Genomic DNA, 20,643 nt, shown 5'->3' with positions numbered 1-20,643 from the left:
CCGGTCTGGTGGAGCCCTACGATACAGTCCACAGATGGTGTCATCGTCGTCTGCTGCGCCCTTTACAACCTGGCACTGCAATGGGGAGAAGAGCTGGCTGAGTAGGAGATGGAAGAGCTAGAGGTCTCCTCTAATGAGGAGGACAGCGATGGGTATGAGGGTTAGGAGGTCCTCGAAGGCGACGATGACGGGGATAAGCCCCTTGCACTGGCTGATGAGGCAGGCGCGCTCGAGAGGCCCTCATAGCTGCTAGATTTGTGGAGGATGACAATGACATGCAGTGAGGTGGCCCCATATATCCTCACATTGCATTTGCGAACGTTTGACTCCAGTCTGGCTTATGGCAGTGCTAATGCCCTCTGTGAGAATGCTCCTGTCATGGGGTTGCAGTGGAGGCCCTAATAGTCGCTTGATTGCAGGAGGATGATGATGACATGCAGTGAGGACACTCCATGGATCTTCACATAGCCTCTGAGAATGTCTGACTCCTGTCTGGCCGAGGGCAGCTCACTTGAGCCCCGTGATTAGGGTCAAATCATAGAGACACAGCCATGAAACTTTAGAAGCATCTGATCCTTTGACCACCTTCAGCACCTGAGCCCTTCAGGAGCACAGCGTCACTGGTAACAGATGCTGAAGAGTTGGGGTCAGTCCCTCCTTAAAGTTTCTGAGAGCATACAGAGAGAATGAGAGGACTCTGTGATGCCTGCCCACGGAGGGGGGGATTCAGATGGACCAGGCACTCTCAGAGTCACCTTGGTGAATGGCCCCAGAGTGTGCACCTGCTGATCCTCCTCCCTTTGGGTGCCTAAGGGCCCCAGGCTGACCTCTTGAGGAGAAGGGGTAGCTGGAGTGAGACCGAGCTGCCAGGCACCCCTCTCGCATACAAACTGTTGGAGGCCAACTATGGCATCAGTGATGGAGTTGAGCCTGCGCAGCAGTGCCTGAGCAATGTCCTGGACCAAGGCCTCCATAGCAGCCACCATCCTACCAGTGTTGACCTCAGTGGGTTGGCATGCCGGCACTATCACCTCAGGGTGAATGCAGACAGACTCCTCTATCATACCTTGCAATCTGAGGAGTGCAGCGGACAAACCTTTTTGATGTTCTAGAGCTTACCTTTGCAGCTCCAGCAACTGTAATATGACAGAGTCCAGAGGCTCGTCATCTGACTCGGACTCAGCAATGTTCTGGCCTCCAGTAGTCCTCCGAGTGCCGGACACTAGGGAAGTCCCTGCCGCTGCCTGCTGTGGATCAGACAGTGTGATGTGCTCACCAGATTGTGATCCTGAGGCTATTCTAAAGCTAGGTCCCACCAAGGTGTGTGTCTCTGTGCTGGTGGAAAGTGTGGGTGAGTGCTGCGATGGGCGTTCAAGGAGAGTGCCTTCAGATTCCTCTTCAGAGGTTTCTTCAGGGCATGGTTGGTGGACTCCACCTGCTGGTTCCCAGATGTGCCTGCGGGAGATAATTAATGCATGGCAGTGGCCTGAAACAAGACACATTACTCACAGCACAGTTGTCTGATGGATGTTGCACTGCTGGACCCTCACTTGGTAGTTGACCACCAACCTCACCATCAGCACAGGACTGGTCCAGATCATCACTGGCCAGCTGGATGGCTCTGTTTTCAAAGTCGGTAAGGACCTTGATTTCAGGCATTCCTCCTCTAGTCTGCGACCTCTCTCTGTTGTTGCCTGCCAGCTTGTCCTGCATGCATAGAGATGGAGAAAATGTAACCTGGACACCTGCCAGGCCAGATGATAAGTATGCCTGGCCTCTGTAGGTGGTGAGTGATCCCATGGGTGGGATGTGGACAATGATGGTGAATGTGAGAGAGTGAATGGTGATGTCTCTTGAACTGGCAGTGAGCGAGAGCCCTGTGGATGTGTGATGGGTTTGTGAGTGTGAGAGTTGAGAGTGAAAAGGACTTACCCTGGTGGAACGGAGGAGATCATTTATCCTCTTGCGGCACTGGATGACTGTCGTCTTTTGAAGGGCGCTGGCGCTGGCCCCCACCTCCCAAGCTGGATTAGTGAGGTTGCTGCCTATTCTGCGGCCAGAGCTGGGGTACAGGACATCCCAATGGGACTCCACAGCATCAAAAAGGCGTTCCAGTGACACGTTGCTGAACCCGGGGGGGCTGCAGTCTGTTTGCTTTCAGGGTCATGTTTTCTTTGCAGCAGTCGTGGTCTGGAAGCACTGAGATTTGTGCGCACAGCTAGACTTTGAATATGATGCCCAGCGCAATGCAGCAGCAAGGTGATGGCGGGCGGGCGAATGAGAGCCCACTCGCCATGGAAACAGCATGTTCCCTGGGAGTGCATAAATAATGAGGCGTGTTTGGGATGATACGGTGTGAAAACCCGCCATCGCGGCTGGCAGGTAAAATGTCATTTTACCCGCCTGCTACCGCACTTTGTGCAAATCTGGGAAAATTCTGCCCCTAGTCTCAATAGCTTCTTGAGGGAAAGCTCCAGCTTTCCATTACCCTGCATGTGAAAAAGTATTATTAAACTATTTTACCCATTATTCTAACCTATAAGGTGCAACTACTGGCCAGAGCGTGTCTGAATGTTTAGCTTGCAGCTGTGTTGTACCTTGATTATAAACCAATTTCCACCATCTCCTCAATATTGATATACTTGACTCAGGAATACCAGATGGAGCATAGGATAGCATGAAGAAAACTTACTTGGCATTGTTCCAATCTCATGTACATCTCCTGCACCAACATGACACTTCCATTTACTACAACAGTTCTTGCTGGGAAATTTGAGCAATACTCTTGCTCTCCTATGACTGGTGAGGAATTCTATATTGCAGAATGACATATAAATTGGGAATTTAGCTACCCAAATTGTGGACCTAAGAGTCATACAAGAGAACAGCTTTTCTTACCATTTGCTGCCCATAAATTCAGTTAAGATTAATCTAATGGAATGACAGAACAGTCCTACTCCTGTTTCTATATAACAGTTGTTTCTGCCCCATGCCCTTTTATATATGTGTAGAAAAATGTGATAAATGGGCACTTCCAGAAACATTGGTCTGTTATCTAAACACCAGAAAATAGAAATATTTTTAGTGGTGGGGCGGGGGGTGTTCATTATTTCTGCTTGTCAAATTTAAAATAAAGGTAGTTTAAAGGTGATCCAATGTAATAATTATAACAATACCATTTATAACAATGATAAGTAAATACACCACAGCACTAAAGTGATCCTAGTCAAAGTTGCAAATGACATCTTTTGTGACCATGATGTGCTGTCCCATCCTTTTTATTTAATCTCACTACAGCCTTTAACACAGTTGATCACACCATTCCCCTCCAACACCTCTCTTCATTGTCTATCTGAGTGGGACTACCGTTGCCTGCTTCGTCTTGCATATCTAGTCATATCCAGAGAACTTCTTCCAATGGCTTCTCTTCCTGGCCCTGCTCATCCACTCTGGTGCCCCCAAGATCTATCCTTGGCTACGTTCTATTTCTCATCTATGTACTGCCAGGTGACTACATCCAAAGATACAATGATTTTCCTGCAGACATGATTATCCCAAATCTCCCCAGGTTGTCCTCCAGCCTCCATAAACAAGAGTTAATCCAGAGCTTTGCTGTCTGTGCCTTAACTGGCACCAAGTCTTGCTCACTGAATACTCCTGTGTTCGCTGTCCTACACTGGCTCCCAATCCAACAATGTCTCAATTTAAAAATCATCATCCCTGCATTCAAATCCCTCCATCACTCTTAAACCTCCTGCAGCTCCGCTTCTGAATATTTTCGCTCCACAATTGACAGTCATATTTGAGGTGTAAGCTCTAGAACTTGCTTTCTAAATATTTCTGCTTTTCTGCTCTCCTTTACAACACTGCTTAAAGCCTATGTTTTTTTTTACAGAACTTTTACTTGTACTGATACATGTGGCACGGTGTCAATTTTTGTCTGATTGCGAAGAGACTTGGATTGTTTTCTTATGTTAGAGGCACTATGTAAATGCAAGTTGTTACATTTGACCCTCAACTTGGGATACAATGAACACAGAGGGGTAAGCCTTCAGTATGGCAGGAAGTAGCATCATCTGAGCAATTAGACACTGTCCCTCTGTGCAGGCACAACACTGTTTATCTGTTTTTAAATTTCTGAAATCTGGTTAGGCATGAGCATATGGACTCAGATCAGCACTTCTATCTGTTATGTCTAGAAGTAGCACAGCCAACCTATCAGGCGTGCTTATATGAAAACTTCACGGGAAGAAAGCAAATCAGTAGAGAATTGAATTTCTTCACAATTTTCACTTCCTAACAAATAAAATGATGATTTCAAATTGCGGTTACATTTTCTGCTGTCTTTATGGTTTGTTGCGAACCTGTTAAAAGGTAATAACAATAATGTGTATTGTGACCCATATTGAAACGACTGTCTATATTAAACACAGGTTTTAAAATGGAGGCTGTCCAGATACAGAATGGAGCACTGCAGACAGTAATTTATGGGAAAATAGCATATGCCTTTGTTCAGAAACTAACTAGGTCAAAGTAGCTGTGATGGGATGGAACAGTTCATTTTAAAGTTAATGTGTGGATTGCCAGTGTTCCTTCAGTCTGACCCTACGCCACCTGCCCTGCCCTGCCCCAACTTCAATCTTCCCTTTATGTAAAAGATTGAACTCTGTCTATGGGAAATTATCAAATTTATAAAATGTGCATGTTCTGGGCAGTTTTATTTTTATGTTAAAGCAAAATACTGTGGATGCTGGAAATCTGAAAAAAAAACAGAAAATGCTAGAAAAACTCAGCAGGTCTAACAGCACCTGTAGAGAGAAAGACAGAGCTGGAGCTCGGAAGAAGAGTCATACGGACTCGAAACGTTAACTCTGTCTTTCTCTCCACAGATGCTGTTAGACCTGCTGAGTTTATTTTTATGTTGTTGGAGAGAAGACAATGTGATGGTCACTGACAGAGGAAGAGTGTAGGACTGTTGGTGAACAGAGAGGAGCTGTTGAGGTTCCTGCTATCATTTGTGGATTATTTGAACATGTAGAGCATGGGCAGAAAGAGACTGTCTATGTTGTAATCTCTTTTCCTGCCCCTCTTCTTTCTCCCAAGCTTCTTTGCTTGATAGTTGGTCGCAAGGGCTGTTCTCTTATTGGTGAAATCGTGCAGAATGCAGCATGCTACCATAAAGTTTGGTACACCTGAGTAATCCAGAGATCCTTCAAAGTGGTGCAGGCAGCCGCACTGCTGCTAGAGGATGCCAATGGTGTGTTCTGTAATGTTCCTTGTGGCTCTCACTGTAGGCCTCCTGTGTGTCAATGTCTTATTGATTACATTGTTAAGATCTAATGGCAATTACATAGTTAAACAGGTGATGGGTATTTGTACCTGGGGTGCATTATTACCCCCTAAAATCACATTTTAATTTGAATTGTTGTAAGTTTCCTATATGTTTTTGTTCTTTAGTTGTGGTGACCCTTTAAGGGTTATCCACCCTTATTAGTTTGTTTGATCTTTTGTTAATTTGTTAATTTGAACCCCTTTTTTCATTGGTTTATTTCAAAAGAAGATAAATGGGAATAGCTGGGACACTGGCGGAGTGGAGTAGTGTTGACTGTGAACCAAGTCAATAAACTCTCTCCAGCAAAGAAAGCTGCTGTGCCTTAGTTTTAACTTCACCAACCGGTATGGATCCATGTGCATGGATGGGCACAAGTTCCAGGCGGCAATTATGAGCCATGTCAGCAGTAGATAACCCTTGTAGCCAGTATTTGACTGGGTTAAATACAGGTGGCATGGAGTGTTGCCTTGGCCTGAAGGAATCATCTAAATGCTATGCTGCCTGTGGTCACACATCAGCTGCATATTGAGGGAATGAAATCTCTTCCAGGCTATGAAAGTCACATGAGATGCATGCACGGTAATCAATGATGACCTTCATGATGAGGGAGCCTGCAATCCTTCATGGTCAGCTTAACAGACCCAGGAAATGCTGACCTTGCCCTGCTTTGAGGTTGCATTTGTGGCCACAGCAGTTGGCAGTTTTCAGCTATGATCTCATTGGTGAAGTGAATACGTCTCAGTTGTTGGTCATTGCTGAAATTGAGATAAGAGGGTTGCTCTCTAAGGACCTTTGGGACATATATTCTCCTGCTGAGAGATCTTCTCTCCTCCTCCTCCCACCCTTCTCCTCTCCTCCTCCCACATCTAGCAGCTTGGCCTATTCTACGTGGCCTCTCTACAGTTCTCTAGTCATGCTTAATTCCCAGAGGAAGCTCTACCAGGACATACATGTCTGGAAGTGACTTGTTTCAGCACAGGCATTTAAATTAACAGAAAAGTAATTCAGCAAAAGACCTATGCCTTGGTTTATTCAAACTTCAGCCAAATATAGAAAAACTCTAAAAGCATGTACAGTTTCACTAGCAGCCAAAAGAAATAATTCAGCAACTAGCCTGTAAATAGTTCATCATCCCTTTATATATTGCAGGTGGGTGAGTTGTTTATTCTGTTTAATAGCATGTTCAGCTGCGCAAGATGTTGACTGGAGTTTGTGGTTCGAAAATAGCAATGTGGCATCAAATCAACATTACATATTGATTCACACCATGATCTGATTAATGCCAACGGTTGCTGGGCGTGCACATGCAAATCCTTTTACCAGTCGATGGTTTGTGCACTTCCCATTAAGGGTAAGGGTGGGGAGTGGATGTGCAGGTGCGTGCATCTTGAACTCCAATTTTGATCATATGCTGGCCATGTAACACCTAAAACAAAAAGTGAGGACCACACTGCTCAATTTATCCCCCATTATATCTATCTCTATGAAATGTCCAGTTGCTCTGTTCCATCTCCAGCACTTTCTCTAGGGCTCCATGACGCCTGAGATTTTACATTTCTTTCTACGCAATTTTCCGCTCTAGTTCTTTTCTGTGGGCTGGTTCATTGGTGTTGCTCATCCACTGGATAAACTAGTTTAGCCACCTCATTTATTTAGCTTGTTCGGGAACTGTCAACACTTTTATTTTGTTCAGATCAAGGCGAAGAATGTTAGCAATGTTCTCTCTAAGCTGCGCTGCAACACAAATGTTCCCATGCAAGCCATGCACCAAGTTGGCCTCTTTAAGATGCCACACCTGTGTGGTCATGCAAAAAAATTTAACGGTAAACAAATCGTCCAGGCACTCCAAACCAAAAATTAGAGGGTACATTGAATTTTAGTACTGGGGACTTTCTGTGGCTTGGTGTGAGTATCATATAGCACCCATTTTAGTTGGTTTATGCAAGGGTAAGCCTTAAGTCCTGCTGGTTTGCCAACATCCCAGCTAATTCAGGGAGCAGATAATAACCTGCAAGCAGCCCTGTAACGCTCCTTAATTGCATCATATCTAGGATGGTCCATTGAGGTGGGATTTCCCCATTCATAATGCCAATCCCAGACTGTTCTAAATCAATGCACCAAGGAGTGAGAGATACCAACAGTGCACAGTATCCCCATAACATTTAAAATAATATGATGATTCATTAGAATTCATTTCACCTTGGATTTAGTTCTCTTATATCCTTGCTCAGAACTATCTCCTCTCTCACCCTTCCTTGTCATTAATATCTACTTTTAAACAAATGTTGAAGGAGGATAGAAAACATTTAAAATTAGTTAGTTGGTAAGTTTAAGTGAAAAAAATGTCTCTTACTGATGGCTCTGTGTGTATTAAGTATGTTTTTTTGTTTTTCCTCTTTGCAGTTTCCCTCCAACATCAGAAGACCAAGAGCTTGCCGCGGTCACCTTCAATCAGCAGTGACTCCAGCAGTGCTCTGAGAAACCTGGTTGAGGTCACAGATGTACCAGAGTCAGACTTCATGCTATGGGTGAGTAGAGGGCTTAACTACTCTTACCTTGAGCTCAATTGTCAAAATTCAAAATGAAAGGAACTGCATCATAGATACAAGGGGTAGTGTAGTGGGGGGGTTGCTTTTTTTTTTTTGGTTAATTTTTCCCTTCATCTCCTGAAGATGCCAACTCTTGCCAAGGGGGCAAGGGGCAATTCCATGCTCCACTACCCTTGTTGGGCCTGGCCATTCCGCACATGGTCCCAGCTGGTTGGTGTAATCGGACTATTTAAACATTGAGATTATTGCAGCTGAGCCTAACAGGATCCTTGCCCAACTTTCACCCTTTGCCCTGTCAGGAGCTTGAAACCTGCCTGATTTAATTTTTTTTTAATCCTTCCTTATCGTAGGAATGCTGAAGTCAGTTGAAACAGCCCAACTGCCACCCAGAATGTGACTTCAGCACAAAAATTTAAGCCAGGTAGTTCCAGGTCCGTATGGCTTGGGTAGACATTGGGCAGTGCAGCTCCTGATGCACTCTCCATTCTCATTTTGGAATACCACATGACCATAAACTGAGTTGCTATCTCAAGTCACTGGCGTGTTGTACTGTCACGTTCTGCAGCCGAAACCTGTGTCCCTCACACTGTCTCCACTGTGTGGAGAGCTGGTTGGTGTTGGTGATTTTAATAATTTTAAGTTAAACCATTTCTTACTATTATGGGGTTCATGTGACTGTATTGATGAACCAGCCTTAAGTGCAGGGAATCTTAGGGGTGGAGCACATCTTTAAATACCTCAGAGAGGGTACCCAGCTATTGAATTCGGAGAAAACCACTGCTCAGTTAAAAACATATACAGGAGAAGCAGTACAGGGAAAGGCATCACCTCTGTACCTGTATCATATGGACAACAGACAGCTCAGCTGCCAATAACTGTTGTAGCGGAAGAAAGACCTAGCCTTCTGGGCCATGATTGGCTGAAAGAAATCAAACTAAACTGGTCAGAAATTTTTCAAGTCCAAACAAGAAGAAATCCTGAGCTGACAAGGGGATATGATGGTGTCTTTTGGAATGAGATCAAAGAACTGAAGGACCTTCACAGGAAGCAAGGATCCCTCAGGTCACAGTTGGTTCCACTGGAAAATCATGAAAAGAGGCTAAACCAATGCAGTGCCACTCTGAGCCAACTGAAGAAACAGTTGGGAGAAAAAACCCAACAGTGTCCGATGTTTCAAGAGAAAGCCAAAAGGTACAAAAGAGAAATAGAAGAACTGAGGAGTCAGTTGATGGAGACAAAAGAGGCATTAGAAGGGAAAGTCATGGAACTTTCCAAGATGCAAATGGATAACTCAACCCCCGTACTGAACCAAGTTAAGATTTCACCAGAGAGAAATTTGGCCGACTGTGAAATCAAAATGAAAGATGAGACAAACCTTGTAGCAAACACAAGAAGAAGAAAAATAAACCAAATCAGAAAAGCCAGTAGGATATGTCTCCAGAACCCTCTCTGCAGCTGAGAAAGGATACTCGCAAATTGAAAAAGAGGCTTACCTATCATATTTGGAGTAAAAAAGTTCCATCAATATTTGCACAGTCGACACTTCACCACAGTGTCAGATCGCAAACCACTGTTAGGATTGTTTCGTGAAGATAAGGCAATCCCACCGATAGCTTCTGCCGGAATTCAAAGAATGGCTTTAATGTTGTCGGCATATGAGTACACTTTTATGCATCCTCTAGGTGTGCATATAGCAAATGCAAACGCCCTTAGTCGTCTTCCTTTGCCCAGCAGTATTACACATGTTCCAGTACCTCAAGATGTAGTACTTGTGTTGAATTTCCTGGACTCCTCGCCAGTCTGCACGAGACAGATAAAGAATTGGACAAATCCGGATCCAATTTTAGCAAGAGTCTGTGAACAAGTATTACAAGGCTGGTCAAATGCACAAGTGCCTGAAGAATTAAAACTGTTCTTTGCACGTAGATCTGAACTGAGTTGTCAAGATGGTATCTTGTTATGGGGAGCAAGAGTCCTATCCCTATGCAAGGAAGAGAACCATTATTGGAAAAACTTCATAGTGCACATCCTGGTATTTTGTAAATGAAGATGCTCACACAACGTTATATCTGGTGGCCAGGTATAGACAGTGATGTAGAGAAAATGGCGAAACACTGTCTCCAGTGTCAGCAACAGCAGAAGTTGCCTGTCTCAACTCCATATAAATACTGTGGCTACAAGAGCAAGTCAGAGGCTGGGAATTCTGTGATGAGTAACTCATCTCCTGACTCCCCAAAGCCTATCAACCATCTACAAGGCACAAGTCTGGAGTGTGATGAAATACTCCCCAATTGCCTGGATGAGTGCAGTTCCCACAACACTCAAGAAGCTTGACACCATCCAGGACAAACAGCCTGCTTGATTAACACCACATCCACAAACATTCACTCCCTCCACCACCGATGCATAGTAGCAGCAGTGTGTACCATTTACAAGATGCACTGCAGGAATTCACCAAGGCTTCTCAGAAGCACCTTCCAAACCCACGACGACTACCATCCAGAAAGACAAGGGCAGCAGATAGATGGGAACACCACCACCTGGAAATTCCCCTCCAAGTCACTCACCACCCTGTCTTGGAAATGTATCGCTGTTCCTTCACTGTTCCTGAGTCAAAATCCTGGAACTCCCTAACAGCACTGTTGGTGTACTTACACCACATGGACTGCATTGGTTCAAGAAGGCAGCTCACTACCACCTTCTCAAAGGCAACTAGAGATGGGCAATAAATGCTGGTCCAGTCAGTGAAGCCCACATTCCGTGAATGAATAAAAAAAAAACTGCACCCATGGAGTGTCCTGGTTGACCCTGGGTTAGAATACATATAGACCATGTAGGTCCATTTCTAGGTACCATGTTTCTGGTGATTAGAAACACACATTCAAAGTGGATGGACATGCTTGAAGTGAGATCACCTACATCATCTGCAACCATTGAAAAACTGCGCCAGAGTTTCAGTGTTCATGGATGACTTTAAGTTATTGTGTCAGATAATGGTACAGCTTTCACTAGCACCGAATTCCAAAGATTCGTGAACCTAAATGGGATTAAACATGTCAGAATACCACCGTATCATCCCTCAACCAATGGGTTAGCAGAAAGAGCAGCACAAACCTTTATAACAGGCATGAAGGAACTATCAGAGGGAACGTTTTCAAGATTCCTGTTCAGCTATCGCACAATTCCTCATGCAACCACTGGTTTAACACCTTCAAAATTGTTAATGAAGTGCCAACTTCATACAAGATTGAGTCTAGTATTCCATAATTTAGAGGGGAAGGTGGAGAGAAACCAGGGTCGTCAGAAAGTGAATCGTTCACAGTAAAGGTCGAGAGTTTACTGTGGGAGAGTTTTTGTATGAAATTTTGCAACTGGACTGAGATGGGCCCTGGTACAATCGTCTCTGAAACAGGACCTTTATCCTATCAAGCCGAAGTGGAAAACAGGATTGTGAGGAAACACATGGATCATCTCAGGTGCTGAGAAACCCTCCAACAACCAGTTAATCCACCTAAAATTGAAGTCGAAACTTCGACCCCTGAGGTGCCAGACCAACAAAGAATAAACATACTGGATGTCTCTGTTGAAGTAAATAACTCTGAACTCCCATCGTCTAAGCATGTCCCTGGTGCTGCAGTTCCTGTGCAAGTCAATCCTTTGGAAGAACCTCCAGTTGTAGAGTTGCGTTGTTCTACCAGAATCCAAAAACTTCCTCAAAGACTAAATTTATAATGGCATGAACTATATATAATTGTATATAATATGGGTAAGATGCTTTGTAAATAAGAGGGCAAAACAAAATTAAAGGGGGAGGAATGTAATAATTGTAAGTTAAACCATTTCTTACTGTTATGGGGATCATGTGTCTGTATAGATGAATCAGCCCTAAGCGTGGGGTATCTTTGGGGTGGAGCTTTTTAGCCTTGGTCTTGAAACAAGCATGTAGCCTCATCATTCCAAGTTTATTACCGTGATTCAATGCACACTGACTCAATGAGTCAGTGCATTGAGTCATGTGTGAGGTGCTGTGTAGGTTGGTCCAATAAATGTTAAAGCCTTGTACCATAATTGAAATGAGGCAATTTCTTTTCCTCATCAGTTTATTTTCTTTATACAATCTTTTCCTCAAGAGCACTGATTTATTGCTGAGATATGGCTCCTTGTTAGCTTCCTGCACCTCACTCCTAAGTGGCCATGGTGTGAAGGATGGATGGGAATCAATCAGGCTCTTATCACATGGCCTGGAGACTCCCACTCTCTCTCTCTTGCATTCAAAGAAGGTGCGAATGAATGGAACCAGGGTGAGTACAGTGACGATGCTCCCCATGGTTAATTAAGCTGGCAGCATTAACTACATAGGCTCACACATGAAAGATAACCAGGTGGGTGGGATCCCAGAGTGTATCAAATCAGGGCTAAGTCATTAGGAAGTGGTAAAGATTAGAGGGGAAAGGGCTTCAGATGTGGCAGAGGTAGATTGTAATAGATCGGGTGGTTTGGCTACTTCACGTCACAGAGCAATTTCTCAAGTTTGAGATTTTTTGAGTGAGTTGGCTGGACTGAGGCCAAGTAAAATGAAACCTCCTTCAGATTTGGCTCCAATCCCACCTACACTCACACACTAGGACCTTGTATTTTCCTTTTACTGTCAACCTTTCACCAGGTGGAAATTTCTTTTCCTCATCAGCTTATTTTCTTTATACAATCTTTTCCTCAAGAGCACTGATTTATTGTTGAGATATGGCTGACAGCATATTTCCAGACTGACAACATATTTCAAAACTTGACCCATTTCTTTTGCCAAGTCCCTTCAGGGTTATTCAAGGTTCACTGCTATGGAAAGCTAAAAAGCTGATGCTTTTATAAAAAAGGCAAGGGTTAGGAATGCCCAGCGGGTTTGTCCACATCGGAGAGAGAAAAGATAGGTTCTTGTTTCATTTTGGGCCCATCATTCAGGTACCTCTGTTGGCTGATCTACTGCACTTTGCCTTCCTATGAAAACCTTAAATTAGCGATTCTCTAAAACTAGCATTAAGTTTCCGCTTTGTTCAAGTAGAGACATGGAATCACACAGCACAGAAGGAAGCAATTCGTCCCATTCTAACTGTGCCAACTCTTTGAAACAGCTAATCAATTAATCGCACCTCCCAGCCCTAACCCCAAAGCTTTGCAAATTTTTCCTTTTCATGTATTTTTTCCAATTCCCTTTTGTTGAATCTGCTTTCACCACCATTTCAGACAGTGCATTCCAGCTCACCATAACTCGCTGTATTTAAACAAACCCTCATCTTTCCCCTGCTTCTTTTGTCAATTACCTCATCTGTGTTTTTGGGTGGAATTTTAGGCAGGTTTGCAGGAGGGGTGGGTACAAATTCCCCAGGTGGCCTTCCTGCTGCTCTCCCACCTGCCGACCTCTCCGCAATTTTACATGGGGCGGGCAAGGCCTGGTTCGGCCTGCCCTCTCTCTCCCCCTTTGAGGCCCTTAGCTGTTTCCTGCCCAGCTTCAATTTTGAAGCTGGTGGAAGGAACTTAGGGGGAAGCCCAGCAGTTCACCCTGCTCGGGCCTCAGATGGGAAGGAGGGCGGGCGCCTCCGTCAAGGGCCCCCTTTCCACATCAAGTGCCTGCCTCCCTGCAAGTGCTCCCTCCCACTGGCCTCTCCGTTAAAACCACCTGGGCATCGCCTCACCTCCCTGCTCTGAGACACCCCTGCACTTACCTGGCCCTGGACTCTGGGACTTAGAATCTGGTCACTGTTTGTAGTCCCAGTCCTGGCCACTGCTGCCACTGGGTGCTGCTGGGACTAGGGAGCTGTTGGCCCATCATTCAAGTACCTCTGCTGGCTGATCTACTGCACTTTGCCTTCCTATAATACCCTATATTCCTATAATAATGCCAGATTAGCCAGCAGCTCTCTGAGGCAGGACTTCTGCCCAAGTGAGGGGCAGAAGTCCTGTCTGTAGCCAATGGCTGAGGGATGATGTGATCGGGGGCGGGGGGGGGGGGGGGGGGCGGCATGTGATCCTCATTAACTCTTTGGGTGGCAGGGCAGGAAACCCTGTCATTTGAAAAATCCTGACCTTCTGATAACTGATTCTCCAGTGGAATTAGTTTATTTCGATCTATTCTAGCAAAACTCCTCACAATTTTGAAGTAGGAAACACTTGTATGAGGAACTAAGTGCCAGTGGGTGACTAGACGGCCTATTCAGACCAGGAAAGGCCAAAGGTCGATCTGCTGCTGCCTATGTTAGCTGACCTCAGACTACAAGGAAGAATGCTATAGCTACCCCTGTATTCACCAAGGAAGGAACCAGCCAGGGTTCGTACTTCGGATTGCCTGGGTGGAAATGTCAGCTGAGAAGCTTGTATTTGTTGAGATGGTAGCTGTAATGTCTCCTGTAGTCAAATAACCTACCGGCACTCACTGCCCAAGTGCATACACAAAGAGTGGCCACTTTAAGCAAGGTATCCCAGAGGATGGCCTATACCCATGGAACTAGAACCTTGGGCGAGTCATCACCTGGATATATGAGAGAGAAATTGGGGGAAGAGGTGGAAGAAGATGGTTGTGTAAAAGTCTCTTCATCCCTTCCCTTCATATCACAGAAACTGAAGTACAACATTGACACAGCCTAACACAGATCAATGGACTGCTTTGGTTTGTGTCATATTTTACACATTTTCCCAATCTGCACTGCTGTTGGGAAGTGTTTTGTGGATATCAGACCCTTCCCAGTAGGGAGGAAACAAATGGAAGATGGAAAAACACAATCGTTATAGCCACACATCTACTGGATACGACACATCACCTTGCAGAATGTTACCAAGTGACATTGTTAGAGGTTTGGGAGTAAGTAGGTTGCCCAAAGAGAAGAAAATTGCATCAGCTGTTGATATCCATGTGGGGACACCATTAGTCCAGTGATAAGGTTTTATATCATTTTCTGAGCTACAGATCAGTGGATTGCCCTTGGTCTCCTGCAACTATGTGGCATTGGTTACTAATGGTGATTTTTAAAAAAGATTGCAGAGCTTCATGTGCATTTTTTCTCCACAGGCACTGAATGGCTTTGTACTTGTGGTAACACCAGATGGGGTGATTTTCTACTCTTCACAAACTATTCAGAATTACCTGGGCTTCCATCAGGTATGTTCACCTTTTGTACTGTTGTAGACTGTATATATACACTCGCTAAAATAACCAGCCAAATGTCTCATTGGATAAGTGGTGTGGTTCAGAATATTACCTGTCAGTAAGGTCCCAGCTCGCTGCAAGAGCATCTCAGCTAGTCTCACTCCTCTGCCCTTTCCTTGTAGCCCTGCAGCACTTTCCCTTCAAATAATTATCCAATTCCCTTTTGAAAGCTACTATTAAATCTCCGTCCACTGCACTCTCAGGCAGTGCATTCCAGATCCAAACCACCCACTGCATAAAAAAAGCTTTCCCTCATTTCATTGTTGGTTCTTTGTCCATTAATCTTAAATTGATGTTGCTTGGTCTCGGCCCTCTGTCAATGAGAACAGTTTCTCTCTATTTCCTGTCTAGTCCTCTTGTGATTTTGAACATCTTAGTCACTTCTCTCTTCCCTAAGGAGAAAACCCCCAACTTCTCCAGTCTATCCACTGAAGTCCCTCATCGCTGGAACAATTTATGCAATATTTTTCTACACCCTTTCTAAAGCCTTTAAATCTTTCTGAAAGTAGGGGCACATAGTTGAGACTGAATCAGTATTTTATAAAGGTTCTATAATGACTACCTTGCTTTTGTACTCTATGCCCCTATTTATAAAGCCCAGGATCCCAAATGCTTTACTAACCACTTTCTCCACCTTCCCTTCCACCTTCAGTGATTGTGTACATTCACCCCCAGGTCTCTCTTATTGTTTTAGAATTGTACACACTAGTTTATATTGCCTCATTCTTCCTGCCAAAATGCATCACTTCACACTTCTCTGCATTACATTTCATCTGCCACTTGTCTGCCTATTCCACAAGCTTGTCTATGTCCTCTTGAAGTCTGTCTCCCTCACAGTTCACAATACTTCTGTGTACCTTCCTCCAGTCCAAGAAACAACCGTTCACCACTACTCTGCTTCCTGTCACTCAGCTAAATTCATTTCCATGCTGCCATCGCCCCTTTAATTCCATGGACACTACTTATATTAAACCCCTCTGTAACCTCGTCAAATATCTCAAGCAAGTTAGTTGAACACATTTCCTCTTTAACAAATCTGTGTTGGCTTTCCTTAATTAATCTCCACTTTGTCCAAGTGACTGTTAATTTTGTCCTAGCTACCTAAAAGCTTTCCCACCACCGAGGTTAAACTGGCTGGCCTTTGCATGCTGGATTTATCCTTGCAGCCTTTTTGAACAAGCTTGGAACGTTTGCAATTCTTCAGTCCTCTAGCATCAGCCCTGTATCTACAGAGGATTGGAAGATTTTGCCAGTGTCTCTGCAATTTCCTCCCTTACTTCCCTCAGTGTCCTCAGATGCAGCCCATCCAGTCCTGGTTATTTAGTGACTTTAATTGCAGCCAGCTTTTCTAAAGCCTCTTTAACAATTTTTATCCATCCAGTGTCAACTATATATTCACTTTCACTATGGCTTTGGAAGCATCTTCATCCTTGGTAAATACATATGTAAAGTAGTTATTTATTACCCCACCCATGCTTTTTGCCTCCATGTGTATATCCCTTTTTTGGTTTCTAATCAGCCCAACCCCACCTCTTACTACCCTTTTACTATTTACATGCCGATAAAAGACTTTTGGATTCCATTTTCTGTTAGCTGCCAGTCTCTTCTTATACTCTCATACTCTCCCTTTGCCTCTCTTATTTCCTTTTTCACTTCTCTGAACTTTCTGTATTCAGCCTGGTTCTCACTTGTATTATCAATCTGACATCTGTCATTTACACCTTTTTTCTGCTTCGTCTCACTCTCTACACTTTCAACGTCCAGGGGGCCCTGGATTGTTTGTCCTGCCTTTCCCCCTTGTGCAATGGACCTCAACCATACCCAGGGCTGGTGCAATCACTAGGCAAACTAGGCAGCCAACTAGAGTGGCAAAATTTGGAGTGGAGGGTGACAAAAAACTGAATGAACTATTCATGAAACTATAAGTAAACAAACAGGTTGCGTGGCATCATTGCAGATAGAAAAAAATTGTCGGGGTACTATATTATAAACGGAAGGCTGAAAAGGAAGAAGAACAAGCAAAGCCAGAAGGTCCCTTTCTGAAGTAATTTCGTCCACAACGTCAAGATGAAGGTAGCTCAAAGAATCAACCTGAGATTGAAGCTAAGACGACAGTTTTGCCAACAATGTCTCATGATATTCTCCTTTACCATGTAAAATTAACCTATAATTATAAATGCAGATTTTTTTATTCATACTAATGCACAATATTCATTTTCCAAGTTATTTGTGGGGTGAGAGGGAGGTGGGGGATGGGAAATGCAAGACTGAAGGTTCGCCTAGGGTGCCTAATACTTTTGCACCGACCCTTACTGTACCCAAACCATTTCCTCTGTGAAGGTAACCCATTGTTCCGTAATAGTTTTACCTGCCAATCCTTGATTCCTATTTACCAGGGCCAGTTCTGTTCTCACCCCATTGACCCTTCTTCAATTAAGTAATTTTACTCTAGATTACTCCTTGTCCTTTTCCACAGCTAATCTAAACCTTTTGGTACTATGATCACCATTCCTTAAATGTTTCCCTGACTGACACTTGGTCCATTTGACTCACCTCATTTCCCAGAACAGGATCCAGCAATGCCTCCTTCCTCATTGGGCTGGAAACATACTGATCAAGACAATTCTCCTGAATTCACTTCAAAAACTTTTCCCCCCTTCTCTATCCCTTTACACTATTACAATTGCTGTTTTTATTAGGATGATTAAAGTCCCCCCATTATCACTACTCTACAGTTTTTTGCACTTCTCTGTAATCTCCCTGCAAATTTGCTCCTCTTAATCTTTCCCACTAGTGATGGCTTATTGAATACACCCAGCAGTGTAATTATACCTCTATCTTTGTGGATGTCAGCTGTTAAGATTAGGTCTGACCTAAAAACTTTATAGAACTATTAGCACCCAAGTATGAATCACTGCCTCTTGAGTGTCAGTGCTGCCAATTGAACCAAACTGTCACCTAATCAGTCTGAAGGGTGAAGCCTTCATCTAGTGCGACTGAGGAGATGCTGCGTTGTTAGAAACGCTGCCTTTTGATGAGATATTGAACCCTGGCTGGCCCGGTGACTCAAGGGAGACATTAAAAGTGCCACAATGCATTTTGAAGAACAGGAGGGAGTTTTTTCAGTATCCCTGGACAATGCTCCCCCACCATCAAGATGCAGCATGCAAAATGGCTGCTACATTACCTACATAATTGACATTGCAGTTCACATTGCACAAGCAGTTCTTTTGAGATGGTGCAGAGAGATGAGGCACTGTACAAATGCAAACCTTTCATTTCCTTGTCAAAATGATCACAATAATTGAAGACTGCTCCCAGAAATACAATTCTTGTAATGCCCCCATGCTTGAATCTCCTAAGAGAACAGATGTTTACAGTTCAGACCCTGGCAGTTTAATGAGGACAGTGTCCAAGCATAACAAAAGCCTAGTTCACTGGACAAACGAAGAATGCGGCATCCTCTTTCTGAGCCACGTATGTTCTTTGTCCTATAGATATAACACATTTCTTTTGTTTAATTTCAGTCAGACATCATCAATCAAGATGTGTTTGAGCTAATCCATGTGGAAGACCGTGAGGAGTTCAGGCGTCAGCTGCACTGGGATTTCAGCCCACCTTTGGCAACAACAAAAGGAGGAGAAAAATCAAAAGGTAGAAAAGGGCTTTGAACCAACAGACCATCATGTTTACAACATCACACCAAACATCCTCACATTCTTCTGTAATTGCACAGCCATGGGGCAAGATTTACTCTCTGTGCTGAATGTAACAGTCTCAAGCACAGTCCTTTAAAGCACTATTATGGTTTTGTTGCATGTATCACACAGGAGAATTCCCAGCCACATATTCAAGTTATTATGCAGATATTAACAGGACTATCGTGTTTAACCCTTCACATGAAAAAGTTTATATGACTGGGATTCACTAATACCTTGAATGTATATCATTTTCAGCTTTTAAAATCTATATTTCCCAGTCAGAAGGGTGGATAAGCAGCCTACTGCAGAGCTTCTGCCAACTGCACACGGTAACCAGTTTCTTGTGTCTCAGCTGGACTTGTCCTCTAATATGAGGACTGTAGTCTCAATTAGAACTGGGAGATATCAGTTGGTCATGGATGCAAACCGCTAGCTTCTTGACCCATGTTGATGTCCTGTGCTGCATGGCAGCTTATTAACGGAGAGTGAGAGGTGAGGTTAGTTTTCATAGAATTAAAATACATTGTTATGGTAGTTTGCAGCCAGAGGTGAATTTGAGGAGAATTTTTCAGAAATGGTGCTAGATGCAGATTCAATAATAACCCAAAAATAATTTGGATAGGTACTTAAAGGGGAAAGATTTGCAGCACTACGAGGAAAGGACAGGGGATTGGAACTAATTGGATCGGTCTTTCAAGGAGCTGGCACAGGCACATTGGGCCAATTAGCTGTCTTCTGTGCTTCATTGCTCTGAATCTGAATCTAGTTTTGGAAAGTTCTGCCTGTACAAATAAGTCAACTTTGTGATATAAAGTGAAAATTAGCTATATCTTAACAGCCCTGCTCTGACTTCCTGTCATGTGCTTTTATTATAATCTCACTGCAAGCGCAGAGATGATATATTTTGCCTTCCATTTCCAGACTATATTCGGGGTCTGTTTCAGGCTTCAGTGACTCCTGTACAACTTCCAACAAATCCACTCAATAAACTCAGTGAATAAATGCACACTGTCTGTTGTGGGACAAATCACACAGTTCAACAAGGTCCCAGGTTGGATACCTGAGCAGTATTGAGTTAACTGATCTCAGCCTCAGCCTGCAGTGGATAAGTTACAATTGGATTCACGATCTGGAAAGTGTTGAGGAGGTATTGGCTGGGGTGCATATGACAGAGTGGTCTGTATGTGTGCAAGAAGAATCTGGTTCAGCTGTGATTAACCCCATAGCCAAATAGCCGGTGGGCACATGAAAAGTGACCAGCGGGGGAGATATTGAGCCATATCTCCCAGCTGTTGAGCCAGACTGCAGTTGAGTCAGTGTCTTAAGGAGAAGAGGGGTATTGTAAGAATATGTGAGCAGGATTCCTGGCTTATTGATAGAATTACTTGATGTGAAGAACAAATGGACTTGAAACTAAAAAAGAATGGGTACCGTCTTAGTGAAAGAGAACTTAGGAAGGGGAAGAGAACCATGAAGCAGTTATAGTACAATACATCTTTTGGGAATCTACATTGTGAGGTAGGGGTGGATCAGAGAGGCCATTTGGCCCACCCTAGATTATCCATCCTGGAAGAACTTGCTGATTTTCTCCCCTCTCCCCAAACACAGTGTCCAATTGTTGCTTAAACAATTTCCTTTACTATCCTCCATGTGAAGTTTTCCCCATGTGATAATCATGGTGCCAAGACTGTCCTGATATCAATACATGGCCTTGTGGCAGTTTGAGTGTGTATACCCTTTTCCTGTTGTTGTGGTTTAACTCAAAACTGTGACTTGACATTACTTTTTTCATACAGTTTGCTATCTTCTGTTTTTATTCAGTCATGGGAGGTGGGCATCCCTGGCTAGGCCAGCTTTTGTTGCCCG

The 20,643-nt window shown here is 43.9% G+C and overlaps 1 protein-coding gene across 2 annotated transcripts in view; it reads left to right on the top strand.

Annotated features, from left to right (window-relative positions):
- The window catches only part of LOC144681883 (aryl hydrocarbon receptor-like), a 134,405-nt gene that overhangs the window by 46,875 nt on the left and 66,887 nt on the right, over window positions 1–20,643 (top strand). The window contains exons 4-6 of one of the 2 annotated variants that reach the window (XM_078543987.1): window positions 7,736–7,860; window positions 14,939–15,028; window positions 16,458–17,375. In XM_078543987.1, the coding sequence (XP_078400113.1) occupies window positions 7,736–7,860; window positions 14,939–15,028; window positions 16,458–16,781 (539 nt within the window). In that variant the 3' untranslated portion in view covers window positions 16,782–17,375. Of the gene's footprint in view, window positions 1–7,735; window positions 7,861–14,938; window positions 15,029–16,457; window positions 17,376–18,603; window positions 18,731–20,643 lie in introns of those variants that run through there. The other variant, XM_078543986.1, reaches the window with a different exon arrangement.

Source organism: Cetorhinus maximus, chromosome 6 (assembly GCF_964194155.1).
Source record: "Cetorhinus maximus chromosome 6, sCetMax3.hap1.1, whole genome shotgun sequence".
In the NCBI taxonomy this organism is placed as follows: domain Eukaryota; kingdom Metazoa; phylum Chordata; class Chondrichthyes; order Lamniformes; family Cetorhinidae; genus Cetorhinus; species Cetorhinus maximus.
This window is presented reverse-complemented; position numbering and strand designations above follow the sequence as displayed.